Source organism: Hippocampus guttulatus, chromosome 4, assembly GCF_054856545.1.
Source record: "Hippocampus guttulatus isolate MCC_2025c chromosome 4, RoL_Hgut_1.0, whole genome shotgun sequence".
Taxonomy (NCBI): Eukaryota; Metazoa; Chordata; class Actinopteri; order Syngnathiformes; family Syngnathidae; genus Hippocampus; species Hippocampus guttulatus.
Genome location: NC_141264.1, coordinates 11,918,251 through 11,935,162, shown reverse-complemented (window position 1 = coordinate 11,935,162; position 16,912 = coordinate 11,918,251). Strand labels below are relative to the sequence as shown.

The window sequence follows — 16,912 nt, the reverse complement described above, 5'->3', positions numbered from 1 at the left end:
TCTGATACATCCTCTACTTCCTCTTCTGAATCAGTTGTCTTGCTGGACAGCAGAAATAATCAGCTCTAGAGCCTCTTGAATGTCATAACGCACACTCATGGCGTCAGCACAGAGAGAATTCGGAGTCCTGTCCTCTGTAGCACCTTTATAACCCCTTGAAATCCACAAAAAAGAGTTCTGCCATCTTCGAGAACTTGTCTTGTTTATGTCTGTTACTGTCTTGTTCACGTGTTCTACTAATTGATCTGAGACACAACTAAAACATTGAAACATTCTATGGTGTGTAAATAACTTGGTGACCTTGATTTCAATCCTATTTGCCTCATGGGTCATTTTGACCCGAAGACCAACTTTGTACTTTTTTTTGTAGAGCTTCCATGGAAATGTGAATAAAAACATTTCAATTTTTCTGCAGTTGGGGCCAATCTAGGAAAAGTCATAAAATTTCAAGTTTAAAAAATATCATTTAGGGGGTTTTTGGGGCGTTTTTAACACAGTGACGGGTCATTTTGACCCGAGGACAACAGGAGGGTTAATGGGTGGCGCGTTTCTCTCGAACTGACATAAGCTTTGTAGTGAGCGCCTCTATGAAGAGGAAAACACCTTATGTCATGCATCTCAAATAAACACGAATAATATGCACATACAAGATTCTGCAGTTATACCTCATGTTGTCAGGAGTAATGTAAAAATGACATACAGGTAGCTACGACCATACACTTACGCTAAGAATGCAAACATCGTGAGCAAAGTGGCATTAAGAAGAGCTTAGAGAGACATTACAAAAAAAATGATGCTTTATGCAATACGTCAATAGTCTCTTTTCCATCAGATACAAAAAGGATGTATTAAGAAAAAAAGTGCAACTCATACCCTTGTGACATTTGTACGTTGACTGTGTTTTATGACAGATTTAGGCTGCAAGCACACACAACTGATCGTACCACAGAAGTAGACTGTCATCTCAGTCAGCATGCTTGCAAGTTTGTATGCCTTTTTGATTATTTTATAATTGTGGTTTCAGAGCCCAACTTCAGAATAATTATCCATCCATGTGCCACCCATTTTCTATGCCACTGTTCCAGGCCAGCTGGAGCCTGTCTTAAATGACTTTTTGCGAAAGGTGGACCACACACTAGATTGGTCACCAGTCAATCACTGGTTACATATAGGCAGACATCCTTTCACATTCTGATTGACATTTTCACAGAATAGGCCCTGAACCCACTCTGCCTGCATGAAAGCCAGGAGGCTGAACAACTACACCAGGCATCTTCAATCCTGTTCTTCGAGGGCTGCTGTCTTGCCATCTCTCCCGTCTGTAACAAACCTGATTCAAATGATCAAATAATCAGCAAGGTCTCGCCTCAAAACATTTGACTCAGCATGACTTAGATTTGTTCTTGGTTTTGCTTTTCGGCGCGTTCTACTGTCTTGTTACCGATTTGCTTTACTGTTTGTTGTACATGTTAATTGCTCTATGTACAGCACTTTGTATGCAGCGATGGCTGTTTGAAAGTGCCTTATAAATACAGTTGAGTTGAGTTGAGGTCTGCAGAAGCTGGATAAAAATCAAAAAGAGGCAGAACAGTGGCCCTTGAGGAACAGAATTGAAGACCTGCGCCACAACTTAGACCTGCTTTTAGCTGGTCTTAGGTCGAGGATATTTTCTGTCACTATTTTCTGGTGCGCCGGGGGCACCCTTGGTCCTCCAGATCACCCAGTATGGTGCAGCGTGGTCTGACAAATTCCCAAACACGATAAACTAGACTTTCCCCAGCACGAAAATTAAGATATGCCAATTATTTACCCCAGGCACACACGCACCTGTCTCCGAAAATAGAGCCTTAGTCTTAGATCATTAATGTGAGATCTGTTGTTTCAGCAATAATGCGTATACATCATGCGGATGTTGTCTTTTTATTAGAATACAAAAAACAACACATGCAAAAACTGAAGAAAAAAAAGACAGTAATGTGGTGGTCAGCAAATATAATATCCGCTTGCACTACGAGGGTTACCTAAAAATACAGTAGTGTATCCAAACTATGGCACGTAAAAATTCCATTTATGTGAAAAAAGTAATTAAAGCAACTCTGTAGCGGTGACACAATACGTTTGTGGAATGCTGTATAATGTGACAATTCTTACTACTTGTTGTGTGACAGATTTAACCACGTGAAGTTTGTATTATAATGTACCGGTATTAGTATGGGTGATAGGGCAGAGAAAAGCTATTTTCCAGCTGTGAATCATTCTCGAGGAGACCCCGTGCTCTTGAGAGTGATGTAGAATTGATGGCTGGGTGATAGAGGCTGAATTTCTTTTCCCTGTGGCCCTTTTACATTTTGAGGTCCAAACTCACCATGTTAGATTTCATAATCAGCTACAGTGTATTTCCTCTCAGAATATGTATTGCTTCATAATTCTTATTTGCCGCCCGCTACTGCTCAGCACACTCTGAATAATGCGCAACAAACGAATGCGGCGCATGAATTAGTTATCATGCTTAAATTTTTTTGATAAATAAAACCCTCACCATTACCTCACCCTCAGGTAATTTTCCTGCCATATAATGCTGCCCACCTGTGACATCGGCGAAAAAAAAATTATGTGTTTATTTGTAATTACTTCCTAAAAGGATTGTATTGAACGGGGAACAAGCAGCATACAATGTGTGGGTGGGTGGGACCAGTATTTAGCTAATTTAATATCGGACTCAAACAACTTACTTCCTCACATTTGAATAAGGAATGTCTAGCAGCTTATTAAATAGTGTAAAACTGATGTTTTTCGTAGCTTCATTGTTACACTTTTTGAGTATTTTTTTTTTATCAACAATCCAGAATTTGATTAATAATGTAACTGTGGAAACCCATTGCTGTTTGAAAAGCTCCATATGAAATAATAAAAAAAAATGTTTACAATTTTAAAAAACTAAATAGAGCTGACAGCTCTATGTTTTTATTACGGCATGGTTTAAGTGGTCTTTATGAAGTTAATATTTTTAATCTTGGTTCATGAATGTTGTGAACCCTATATTTTTGCAAGTCAGCACGTCGCAGGTGCCTCAGGAGTGTCTTCAGATTTAGCACATCTTGGTTCTGGAAATGGATGGTAAAAGGTCAAGGTCCATCCTGATGTCGGTCCTCCTTAATGAAGCAGATATGTTATGAGTGCAGCTAAATAATTTCATTCTAGTCATACTCGGAGTTGAAGCCAAAGGTGATAATTACACGGTGGTCAAGGTTGACATAATCTCACAGCTAACTTGGGAAAAGCCAGCCCAGCTGACTTCTTAGCCATGCATCGGGTATGTTTGACACTGTGGAGATGATCGTTTTGACCATGACGTGTTACCAAATTCGCTTATGAATACCACTATTTAACTTCTGCACCTTTTATAAATATATATGACACTAATAAATAAATAAATGTATGGAACTAGTTCCATAGGCAGACAAAAGATATGTGTGCGATATCCGTCAGAATTTATACGGATTGTAAAAAAAAATATATATATATATATAGAGCTGTCAGTTTAGCGCGTTTTTATTGGCATTAATTTAAATACATTTTAACGGGATTAAATTTTTTCTCGCGAGATTAACGCGTCACACGTCACAGCAGATGTTACGTTGCTCTATAAATAAACCAGAAACAAAACAACAAGCGCGCTGCACAGGTCCACGCACATTTGTTTTGCCACCCACGGCAGCGCGAGACACCGAAAACGGATACGTACTTAAAGAGTTTATGAATGGAAAGTTTACTTTTAAAAAGCCCGCTTGGTGTACCTTTGCCTTCTCCGCTATGTAAAATCTCTATGCACAGCTTGTAATGGAGGCTCTCACTGGCAATCAGTAGTGGAGTCGTTAGATGCAATGCGAATGATTTCAGCTTGAGTCGAGCTGTGGACAATGTTGACAGGCTTGCATGCAGTAGCCATCCATTTAGCTTTGGCTTCAGCAAATTTGTTCTTCATCATGTCATCCATTTTCTTCGCTTTGAAATGATCCATAGCTGTCTGTCTGAGACGAGGAGGCGGAGTACTCGCGTCAGCTGTGTGCTTGGCCATTAAGTGGTATTTCAGACTCGACGTGCTATGATGATAGCGCAGTTTACAACTGCAAAACATACAGGTAACTTTGGTCTTGTCAGTGGAACAATCTGGCAACTTTTTAAAAGTAAACTTTCCATTCATAAACTCTTAAAGTATCCGTTTTCCATGTCTCGCGCTGCTGTGGCTGGCAACACAAACGTGCGTGGACCTGTGCAGCGTGCTTGTTGTTTTGTTTCTGGTTTATTTATAGAGAAACGTAACATCCGCTGTGATGTGTGTCGAGTTAATCTCGCGAGAAAAAATTAAATTCCGTTAAAATTCATTTAAATTAATGCCAATAAAAACGCCAATAAAAACTTTTGTGCTTGCTCTTAAAATGACACGCCTGTTGCCATGGGTGGGCCACAGAGAGCTGTGCCCACCCAAAAAAGTCCTGTGCCCCACACTTATGGCACAGATCTCTAAAAATAAAGATTTAGATTTTTTTTTTTTTTTAATGATGAGATGAGTGTATCTAACTGAGTGGCGGAGGTTAGGCTTTTCAGTGTGCTCACGTAGCGAATGTTATTTTCCGTCAGGCACTCACAAACAGTTTTTCTTTTTTCTATCAAATTAAGACAATCCTGACGGATGAGCGCTGTTTGCCTTATGTGCACACACGCGTGGATCTTCACCGCTCAGTCAGATTTTTGGTTTACATTGTTGCTAGCTCGCAAACACGTTAACCTAGCGATGTTTGTTAATGCGGCGACTGACGGTAATTTTGGCGGAGTAAGCACTGAAGGAACTGATTTTAGGCCATCACCCGGATCACAACAAACCCAAATAAAACCCAAGGATGAGTGGCAGTTTGGGATGAAGAGCAGGAGGGGGAGTAGTAATAGTATAAGAATACACACATTATATTTATATATAGATGGATAGATGGATAGATAGATAGATAGATAGATATTGTCGGGATGTAAAGTGGTTCAAATTGTTTCTAAATAAATCAAATTGTGTGCTGTGACCCTTGTAAACAGTTTTTTTAAATAATGTAATTTTGCGACGACGGATGTGCTTTTAAAAATGACTATTTAAAATGCACTTGTCGCGTAGTGCTACGTAATAATGCCAAATTTGCAGATAGTGGGGGTTTGATTCCCATCCAGTGTCCCAAAACCCAGTGACTGCCAGTCCCAAACAAAATACGGCTTGAGCGCATCAGTCAGGGCTTCCTGCCTAAAAACTGCTTAAAGAATCATGGTGCTAAATGAAAGTGGCAATATGTTTTTTTTAATACGGTAATTACTTTTGATACTGTAAAAGTGCGTTGTAATAAATTTTATACATACTGTAAGTCTATTATTGATCATTCTGAATCAAGTACCATAGGCCTTTCTGTTTGCACTGCACATACACAAGGTCTGGTGGCATATTTTTGCTTTTGTAGCTGTTGTTTACACAAAAAAATATCCAGCATCCCTTGTGCTCAACCTCTTGCGGTATCTTTTTGTAGTGAATTGTGATGGGAGCTATTACAATGGTGCTTAGTCTCCTTCCTTACAAATGCAGCAGGGAGGTCTGCTTTGATAAAAATAAAAGGTGTGCATGCTCGACAATGTTGATTTCATGTGGCTGTTTCTGTCCCTTCATAAGCAGGTATGCATTGCGGAGATTCGCCCACAAATACAATGGCATGGCAGCTGCCTCATTGGAGGAGGGCAATAATCCGCAGCAGGGCAGTTCCTGCGAAAGTGACATGATTCATGGCATTTTGCCACAGTTTTACACCAGGTTTCACAAGACTTGTCTGTGCTCTATTAGTTGCCCCTGCAGGATGGTCGTGACAAAGGGCCTTCTCATGAATTACCATAACCATCTTGACAGTGTCTGTGCCAAAAGTCAAGTCCATTGCACCCAATTCAAATATACATGCACTCTCACATGCTGGCTATTACGGGCATACAAGATTGTGGTAAAGTGAGGCCCAGCTAATACTGTGCATGTATGGTTAAACTCATTTCAGTCTTCTTTGCTTCTCTACTGCCTCCCATGCTTGCTGTTTTTGGCCAATAAATTTCTTCCTCCAAGCAGACCAGCAGAAACTAGTACCGTATTTTCACGACCATTCGGCGCACCGTATGGTTGGGCGCAGTCTCATTAATGGGTGCTATTCTGTATTTTACACATAGACAAAACGCACTGTATTATTGGGCGCAATTTTAAAGTGGTAAAACATACGCCAGCTTAAACATACGGCATGCATGCGCGCACGCTAAAAACACGTTAGCTTGTAGCATATGGTAGCATGCCAAGACATACAGATACAAGCTAAAAACACGTTTTTAAAAAGGCAATGGAAAACTGAGTTCCGTTGTATTTTATTTAGCCATCGTACAATGTACTCACGTTTTTCGATCAATCATCACCCAGAAATCCATCAAAGTCCTCATCCTCTGTATCAGAATTGAACAATTGTGCAAGTACCGGTAATCCATCAAAAACGCCGTGTTCCCTCTCGTTGTCAGTCACTCTCATTGCCATGTGGCTCCACAGAAATGATGCCGGCTTTGCCAAAAACTCAAACAACAGTGCAAGCAGACACGTTCGTCCAAGCAGCCACAATCCATTCGCAAATTGTGGCGTAACTCGCCCGGCGCTGCCTCTCACTCTTTGTAAAGTTGTGTTTGCCATCGATCATTCATTGTTCCCATGCCGTTCGCAACTTTACTTTGAACGCCCGGTTGATGCCGATGTCCAGCGGTTGGAGTTCTTTAGTCAAGCCTCCGGGAATAACGGCAAGCTCAGAGTTCATTTGCTTGACTTGGTTTTTCACCGCTGCTGTGAGATGGGCACGCATGCCAAAAGCATAACCGATGGCTTGAAGTTTGAACTGAGCTTCGTAGGTGTGTCTCTTTGTAGAATTTATTTTCGGGGGTTCTTAGAAACCAAAACCAAAGTTGTTTTGCAACAATGCACATGGCCACACTCTATACAGGTGTTGGTACCTGCTTGTGGCGTCCCTTCAGCGTCCACTTACACGCCCACCCTTCACTCATTGGCAGACTTCTTCCCCGCATGCCTCGCTCACGTCTGCCTTTTCTCTCTCTCTCTCTCCATATATGTATATATACACTCCCACCCTTCACTGATTGGCCGACTTCTTTGCCGCATGCCTGTCCACAGTCACTTCCGCCTTTTCTCTATATAAACAGCATGTCGGCTGTCAGTCAGGCTTTGGAACTCAGCGCATACACAAGACGCTCCGCATCATAAGGCGTCCTGTCCATTTTGGAGAAAATTTAAGACTTTTAATGGCGCCTTATAGTCGTGAAAATACGGTACTCTTTATTATAATACATTTTTTTTATTGTCAGCGTCTTCTTAGTGGATTTCTTCAAAAGAGGATCAAACAGCTTTGGCACAGCATAGAACATAACATTGTAAAGAAAAGTTGTGACTTAAATTCCCCTTTAAGTATTTTGGTATCATTTCCTTAATACTGTTTTGGGAATTCCTTTCTCTGATACCTTTGGTCAATCGCACCTCTTCAAGCCCTTTTGGTGCACTAGGCTTTGGATGGCAGTGTTTAAACTGGATTAAACAACAAATTGTTTCATTCCACATCCATCCGTTTGTAGTTTTCACAAGTATCTTACTACATTGGAGTGTTGCATTGTGGCGATCAATACTCCTGAAGTCAAACTAAGAGTTGAGTAAATGAGATAAGGTTGTAGCAGAGTTTCCTGTAAATTCTCTTCAGCAGTGAGGCATGTTTGTTTCAGGTGCACCAGTACTCAATGGTTGTGACAATGTAATTTGCTTTACTCTTGCACTCGGCCTTAATCAAGCTCCGAACTATCTTAACCACAAAGTGAAACCTTCCACATTTTTTTTTTTGTTTTTTTACATTTCAGTAGCAGCCAAAGAAATTTATTGATGAACTCAGTCTTGCAACTTGTCACTTCCACTTTCCTTTTACATTTTAGGAGCAACCAAAGAAAGCATTGATGAACTCAGTCTTATTGCTGTGAATGCAGCTTTAATACACCGGTTTTACACCAACAGTGTCAATGTCGCACTCATTTTCACTTTGTAAAATAAGCATTTGATGGGTGGGTTTAGGTTATGCTGAAAAACCAGGGATGCCCCCCCCCCCAAAAAAAAGGAAATGTTGACCTTACTTGCTGGGCAGATTGACCCTTGGGTCCATCTCACTGATTGTCTATAATGATCCATATGTCCTCTCTCACCCTTTCCAACTGCTGTTGTTCTGAGAATACATTTTTACCTGTGAGCAGGCCTGTGTGCCCTATAACCCATTTCCTTGCAGCACAGGAGGATATTTAAGCATGTGTCGCATTGCTTATGAGGTGCCACATGGACACATCTCACCCTTTGCGCTTTGAGGATCCAGAGCAAATCAAAATCCACCCCAACGTATATCATATCTTACCTCCGCAGCCGTAAATAGTTTTAATGTGACACTCGCATCGGTGGCGGGTTCTGGAAATTTGAGCTCTGAGTGGCATCGCTTCCGTTGCAGTTGCAATTCTATCCATATGACATGGGCTTAAAGTAATCTCTCACTTCCTACTGTACATAAAAAGCCACGACTCATTTCCCCTTCCCATCTTGGAGTCACTAACTTAAGTTGTTTCGCCGAAGGAGAGTATCTTAAATTAACTTTTATGTTTATAAAGGTTCCACCTTCTCTGCAACTGTCGATGTTTGGTTTCATAACCTCATGAGTGTGCAAAGATATCAATTATATTGCATGGTCACTTGTGGTACATCTACAGATTTTTGCACCAAATTCTTCTTCAAAACAAGTAGTCGAGCCGGAGAATGGATTCTATTTGAGGTTAGCATTTGACCCAATTTCGGAACACTTTTTTTTTTCACTACACTGTTTACAATTTCCTGTTTTGCTTTATATTTTGCTTACACATCACCCAGAACCAGATCAGACCCATGCAAGCATGTAAGGAGAGATGTCAGAGTAAACAGGGGCACAAACATAATATTGACTTTTTTTTTTCTTGCCAGTGCAAAGTACATATTAACACGAAACCATTTGTATTAAATAATTGCATTTGGGTTTTTTGTAAATAAAATTTGAAAATTAGAATCAGAATCAGAATCATCTTTATTGGCCAAGTATGTAGAACACACAAGGAATTTGTCTCCGGTGTAACACGCTGCATTTTTCAATTAGGCCAGCAACTGGCGAGTTTAGGTACAATAAATGCCATTCATTCCATTAAAAAGAGTGGATTTATTTTTTTTAAATTTGTTTTTATTTTATTTGTCTTTCATTTTAATGATGGCTATTGTTGAAAAAACAATTTTCATGAAAAGTCATTGGCCACATTTTCTTTACACGGACATGCCATCATTATAATTGTTGTAAAGCTCATACATCTTGTGAACAACATACCCATGATAATATTTGGAAAACATTGAGTGTCAACGGAATCTAGAATGTGGCAGTAAAAGAGGAAGCCGGCACACTTTTCAAGGGTGCCTCTGTCAGCTTTCAGAGGCGCTAGGCCAGAAAATAGTCAAAGCTTGCATTCAGAGAATCACCCTTGCATTTGCCAATGAACTGGATGAGATTCATAATGCTGCTGCTCCTTTTTTTACATAGAGAGTTCTGCATAGAGCTGAACCCTTCCACTCCTTTGATCAGCATCAGGGGCACTATGTCACTCTTGATTCATCCTCGACTCTATTTTGGGATTCATGTACGGTTCCCTTAGGCACGTCACCGCCATTTGACCTCTTTGCGACAGCCTGTGTTGACCCAGACATTACTGATACTGGGCTGCATTACAATGGCAACCGACTATTCGGCTCTAAATGCTAATGCAGTATAATGATGTCTAAGTAAGCACACTTTGCTTGTATAGTCACATGTGCGTCCCATTTTGTGTCGCACAATTCTGATAGACGAGCCTTTTTTAATTACGTTTAGATCCGGGCTTGGCTTGACTTTGTGCTGTGAATGAATGAATGAATATTTATTTTGTACGTGTGAAAATGAGACGAGAAAAAAAAAAGGTCAACAGACAAAACTTTTACGAACAAATGTGACATTTTAAATACAATTAGATTGTACCTATTTGAAAAGTTATTAGATTCATCCAGTCAGAATCACATGCGAAATGTTAGGGCCCCCATATGTAAAACATCACATTTTTAAGCACTAACCTTTTCATTTTAGTTCCCAGTAAAGACCATTTAACACCCAATATCTGATCTTTGTGGCATCTGTGATCCTCCTAGCTGCAGAGATCTTCACAGCCTGCTGCTGTCATCATGACATCACCCCGCTGCTCTTGCTTTCCTGCAGGGACCAAATTTTCATAGATGGGCCCTTTTATGCCTTCACGGTTGGCTTAGAAAGTCATGAATTCTTAATTAACACCCTTTCTAGGCAGCATGACTGATGTTTTTGTTGCGAATGATCTCACAATGATTTGAAAAATGTCAGCACTCACAGACCAACATCATATCATTGGGTAATTGTATATATCGTAGTGTAAAAAGCCAAAATATAACTAGACACAAATCTGACCATTGTATGCATAATAATTTCATCAACTGAACTTTTTGTGTATTTTTATCTTGTGTCCTCTTGCTTCTTTCAAAACTGAAAGAAGGTCAATGAAGTCTATTTCTACTCACACAAACATGCTTGCCAAACAGTCTGGAGGATCCAAAGGCTGGGATGTTGCGCGTGCGGAAACCCTTTTTAGTTTTAATCCCCTCCTTACATCGGCCTTGATCATACATCCATCGCAGGATCACATGCTGTTAAATGTCATTTGTAAATCTGCAGCTCTGATATGGTTTCACAATAACTCTGTAAAGCGATACAGCGGTAATTCCTTTTGTAATCTGAGCCATGACCATACAAGGAGCAGCTAATTATCACTGCAGAGGACATCAGTTACATTCCTTCACACTGTGACACATTTATTGGTGTTCCCAAAAAACCCCCAAAATTTTTTCCAAAAAATATTATTATTGATGCATCATCATTTGACATATTGACGGCATGTTATTTTTGGGAGGCTTGGGAGATGCTGGAGCCGTTTGTGTGACGCTTAGATTATCTTGAATTCAATTATCTCGCAGACCATTTATTGGGGACTGAGTTTCTGACCTTGTCATTGGGGCAGAGAGAGAGAGAGAGAGAGCGAGAGAGGGGGGAGTGAGAGAGAGAGAGGGAGGGGGAGGGAGAGAGAGGTTTACTGTAAATGCAAATTGAAAACAAATTCAACCACTTGAACAACACAACACTGCCAAACATGGCAGCAAATGTGGCTAATAAATCAATCTACAAATTACATTGCCAGTGCATATTTTTGTCAAACATTACAAAGAGATGGCTCAAATGTACAGCACTTGTGAAAGTTGTCCAAGTCATTTCGCCATAAAGGTTTCTGGGAATGGGTTCGTCTCTTAGCACATTATTCTTCTTTTACCACAGTTGTCTGTCCAGAACAAGTCAAAGGAAGACGGCAAATACCCACACAGTGAATTAATCTTTTAATACCGGCCCTGTCAAAGGATTACACAGCCCACGTCTACAGAGCTGCACTGACAGGTTGTGTGAAAGGGAGGGGTTTGAACTCCAAACATTATCAAAGATTTGGGAATATTTTTAACAACAATAGTTTTTTTTCCGTATAATTCATAAAACATTCATTTCTTTAATTTTTTTTAAATGCCAGGTTTTTTTTTTTTTGAAGATTAGCGACTCATTCCTCTCTGCATTTATGTATATACTAGGACAGTATTCAGTTATAGTTCTTGTGTCTTATCTTGCCGCTGTATTGTTTAACTCTATATTTTTTTCAACTGTTTTTTTTTGGAGCATTTAAAAAAAACACCGCTGTATACTTCGTGCTGTACATGGAGCAAAAATAATTCATACAACAACAGGGCTGCCGTGACCACTAACAACATATACTGCCCTCCCAAACTGGTCACCCTATGCGCCGTATTGTGCTGGGCTTGTAAAGTGTCACACATGTCGTGCAGTTCCCTGTATTCAGTGTTAGTTGGCCTTTCGAAAAATATAAAGAGGGAAAAAATGGCCTCGGGAAAATCTTGCTGCATATCATGCAAATGGAGTTGCAGTGGCCATTGGGAACATAAAGTAAATCTGCATTATCCTGTTCAGGATCAGATCTTGATTCTATCCCAGCTGACTTTGTGTGAAAGATCTGAACTGATTAGCAGTCACTCACAGGGCACATGGAGAGAGTGAGACCACCATTCACATGCACAGCCACACTGTCACTGAGCAGGAACTGAATCCAAGCTACCTGCGCTGAAGTCAGGGCAGTGCATTACAAGACCATCAGTGGCTTGTGTTCAAAACTAAACCACTCAATTACCGGTAGGTGCAGTGATAGTGCTCGATGTTTCTCTCTGCTCCCGTGTCAACTCAATAAATACACCCCATGTTGCAGGATATTTTAAATGTTTTCTTCCACGTTGATGCTTTTCTTCTTTATGCAAAGCAACCAAACAGGCTTTATTTATCAAACTTAGTATTTTTGTTCCTCTTCCCCGCTGGATAATGTAACCGCAAATGTAGCGGCATGACTATTAAAGCTGCGAGTTAGTCACGTGTAAAATTACATTTTTCATTAAGTGCTGATGAATTATAGAATGCAACTCTTGCCACCTTAATAAGGTCGATTATTTTTAGCTGCAATAAAACGCCGAAACTGAACTGTGCAACTGTAAAATAAATATATGGTATTTTGACAAATTCATCGTCCCGCCAATGCGGTAATCTATGTTGTCTTTGACTGAAGTTATGCTATGTTGTGTCACCTGTTGTATTAACATTGCAAGGCATTTTTTAAATATTGTTGGCATACGTCTTCCCACAATTTCCTGTGTCAAGGTTATACTGTGAGTGAATGCTCAGACTGTCACAGTTCATGGACGAACTGAATAATGATTGGTTCTCACAAACGTAGACACAAACAAAAATTCGTAACAAAATATTTATTCACTAGAAAGCGCACTGACAAAGTATACACAGAAATTGCTGGTCACAAGGTGCCAGGAAAAAAAAGGCAGAAACAAAAGGCGCTCGCAAAATGCGCATGCAAAAGGCAAGGTAATTGTAAGTCGAGAATATAAACGAAAGTTCAATTACACGAAAAACAAAACAAGAGCGGGATCAAGGATAAAATTGTGTCAATACTTACAAACGAGGCACTAGAGAGCAAAAACGACGATGACAGGATCGAGAGGTCTAGAAAACAACACGAGCATGAGCAGGGAACAAGGTCAATATCCTGACGGAGACTTGACAATTAGGCAGTCATGCAATTATTGGCTAACTGATAAAACATTAGCAGCAAGTGTGCATGCTGGAGGGAAGGCCCTCCTCTGCCCCCTGCTGGAGACTCACAAGAACAGAATCATGACACACAATCACGGTCCTTTGAAGAACTATTTGCAGCACCTCTAAAGAAAAAAAGTGGGATGATACTGAACATTCACCATTTTTTTTATTCAACGAAGACCAAAAAAAAACAGGCTAAATAAACACTTTTCTGGATTTTTATTTTATTTTAATTTGTTGCTTTTCTCTTGACTATCTTCGACAAGAGACCCTTTTCCCCTGCCTGTAAAAGCTAGCGTTTTCCACACCCGTTTTCCCTCCGACACGTAAAAGTGCGGGGGGGGGGGGGGTGAAATCATCGCATGAATATAACGCCTTTTCACATAGTATCACGGCCGTAACAGAGGTAGAACAGTGTTTGTATGGGAGTGCTGGAAAGGTGATATCGCTTGATACAACTGTTGTTATCCTGTCCTCTGCTCCAGTCTTGACTTCTGTGTGATTCTTTTTTCTTTCCTTCTGTGGCCTCAATTGCTCAGTGTCACCTGCAGACCACTGTTACTCGAGTCTCAATTTGCTGTTCTCTCATCTCTCCCTGCTGTATACATGAAGCAGCAATGCACGACGTATTGTGCACGATGATTGGAGTAGATTCATGATTCTGTGCAAGGTTCAGGGGGAAATGACTGCAGAAGTATCCTTCAGGCTGCTTGTGGAGTCTGCAACACGAATACTTAGAGCCCCACTGAGCTCTGATAGATGAGTGAAACTAGAGAGAGCTGCACATATATTCGCCATTCACCACATACCTAATGGCCCTTCAAGCTCTCCAGTCAAAAACAAACAAAAAAAAGCTTGTAAATAGATTTTTATTTCAGTGGTTATATTTCACCCTAAACATATACTGTCACGTTTTTTTGCAGGTGTGTAAATAAAATGAAAAAAAAAACTATTTGCCAGAAGAAAATTAAGATTCAGTGAGAATTAGGGAGTCACGCCCCAACCTCTGATTGATTAGCGTTTGTCAATAAAGCCATGTTTCAATAAAAAGCTATTGAAACAATCTGACAAATATTTAATCAGACGCTAAAAACCTTTGAGAGAATACGTCCCTTCAAGTGCCTTGATACTGTTTTGAAATGTGAAATATTTTCAATAATATACTGGACTATGTTTAATATTTTTTCATTTACTGTGTTTTATACTTTTGTTGTGTCATTTAAACTCATACTCCAGGGTTTGTTTGGTTTAAAGTCCACCATTATTGCCCAAACTACTTTATCTCTATCGTATAGCCATTATGCAAGCTCTCCCATCTCCGTATTTTATTTTATTTTATTTTATTTATTTCAACTGTAATACACAAGAGGGTTGTATTAGGATGTCATTGACAACTGTGTTTTACTGGATTTTTTTAAACTGTTGAGTTGAAATTATTTCTTCTTGTGACTGGAGATTGAGCTGGCCAGCGACATATTGAAGACCAATAACATTCATTTGAATATTACATACAATAATCCTGTTTTTTTCCCGACTAATAATCCTGACTACTCCTTGGAGAGTGCTCAGCATCTCTAAGTTGCTACTTCCTTTTGATTCGTTGGGTGGAAATTCCATAGCCAGCTCATTGCCAGTAAATTGCATCCCCTTACATGGATGTGGGCAGTGCTGTAATGAAGAACACAGACCCACTGCAAACCGCAGCTGTAGTTCTTCAACCCTAACCCACATCAGAGAGCCGCCCGATATTCCAGCCAGTTTTGCAAAATGGCAAATAAATTACCATCTGCCAAATGAATTGTGGTAAATTTATAACAACAGCAGTCGAAAAATATTTAGGCTGAATATCAATCATGGCGAATTCTACTTGGATGTGTGCACTTGCAAAATGTCACACTCTCTCCTCTGCCCCCAACTCTAACGCACCAGACACCAGCCATATAACTGTGAGGCACGTCATGTCCTCTTTTAGTTTTTAATCACTGTTGAATTCATCCCTGACTTCTCATGTCCCCTGACAGTATAAATTGCTGAACATGTATAGTCAAAAGCAAACACGGCGATGAGCTTATTAAAGACACTGGGAGTGGAGAGGTGGAGCTTGGATCTTCCTTCAGCTGCCGCATTGGCTGTCTGCTCAGCAGTGGGGAGGGATTGCAAGAGGGAGAGAGAGGGAGAGACTCGCAGAAGGGTAGGGAGTGCAGTGCTCTCGCTGGGAAACAGGCCATACCCGTTAGTTGCGTCTCGAGTACCACATCAGTGTAGCTGCTGCTACCAGGAGACCAGAGCACCGGCAGTGCGGGGGACAGAGCTGCTGATCGCAGCGCGCTACTCTCGAGCAGACAAGCGTGCTTACAAAAGCACGGGAAGCAACGGTGGGAAAACAAATTGCACACTTTGCAGAAGAGAAGCTGAAGAGAGTGTCAGAGAGAGAAAAGTTACCGGGTCAGCAGGAGTGGAAGCGGAGCATCTGAGACCAACGGGGTTCCCACTTGCAACTGGGAACATATCAAGCGAGGATCTAGAGAAAAGATATTTTGTCTCAAGACATGAGTAATACTCTGAACGGGAGCATCAAGCACAGCTACTTAAGCCAGACATCAGCAGCAAGCCTAAGCAGTACAGCTCCACTCACTTCGTCACCGGACCCTTTCACATTCAAATTACTCGGCTCAGCTGTGTGATTTGGGGTGGATGTAATTTGATTTTTATCTGTGTCTTCTTCATCTTTATTTCTGCTTGGGAAGCAGTGGGGACTCATAGGGCACTGTCCTGTCCCCTCCGAGACTATGTTAGACTGTGCATCAGGGAGATCGTCATCAGCAGCAGCAGCCTTAGAGCATGGAGAAGTCCAGCAGTGAGGAGTCAGCTATTCATCGTAGCCCTTCAGTAGAAAGCTGTGACTCTGATTTCCCCCAAGCCTCCACGTCCGGCCGCCCATTCGGTGGCCGCGGATTCACTGCCGGTGCTTTCTACGGCTCCACGGGGCCACGTAAAAACACACAGCAGGGTCAGGCTGCAACAGCAGCAGCTGAGGCCGGCGCAGGAGACAAGAGCGACAACAAGTACAGCTCACCCAAAGGGAGCAAGTACGTGGTCTTTTACCTGGATCTATCCTTTGTGTTCCTTTTAGAATTCAAGAAGTTTAACATGGCAAGAGGCTGCCTCTGCTGTTTGAAGTATTTGATGTTCGTCTTCAATCTCATCTTCTGGGTAAGTGCCTCGATACTTCATCTCATCACTCAGCCACGTAAATAGCAAACGTGATCAAAAGTTGACAGAGTACGGCACCATCTGTATTACACGTCAAGGTTGTTACTTCTCAACGGTAAACTTAAAGAGGGAAGGATCAAGGCAATGTAGTCCGTGCAATCATGCGTTTCTAATTATTACATCAGAGGGTCCGTGCCTGTTTTTTGGAGTGCAGGTTTCTATTCTTGGATGTCATGACACAAGCAGTGGCATTGCACCAGCTCTTCTTTTGTATG

At 41.0% G+C, this 16,912-nt stretch overlaps 1 protein-coding gene across 3 annotated transcripts in view; it reads left to right on the top strand.

Moving 5' to 3' along the window:
* Positions 1 to 16,912, top strand: part of tspan9a (tetraspanin 9a) — a 187,061-nt gene that overhangs the window by 90,519 nt on the left and 79,630 nt on the right. Inside the window, exon 3 of one of the 3 annotated variants that reach the window (XM_086109551.1) lies at positions 16,558 to 16,637. In XM_086109551.1, coding sequence (XP_085965677.1) covers positions 16,575 to 16,637 — 63 coding nt within the window. In that variant the 5' untranslated portion in view covers positions 16,558 to 16,574. Of the gene's footprint in view, positions 1 to 15,600; positions 16,638 to 16,912 lie in introns of those variants that run through there. The other 2 variants (XM_086109549.1, XM_086109548.1) reach the window with 2 other exon arrangements.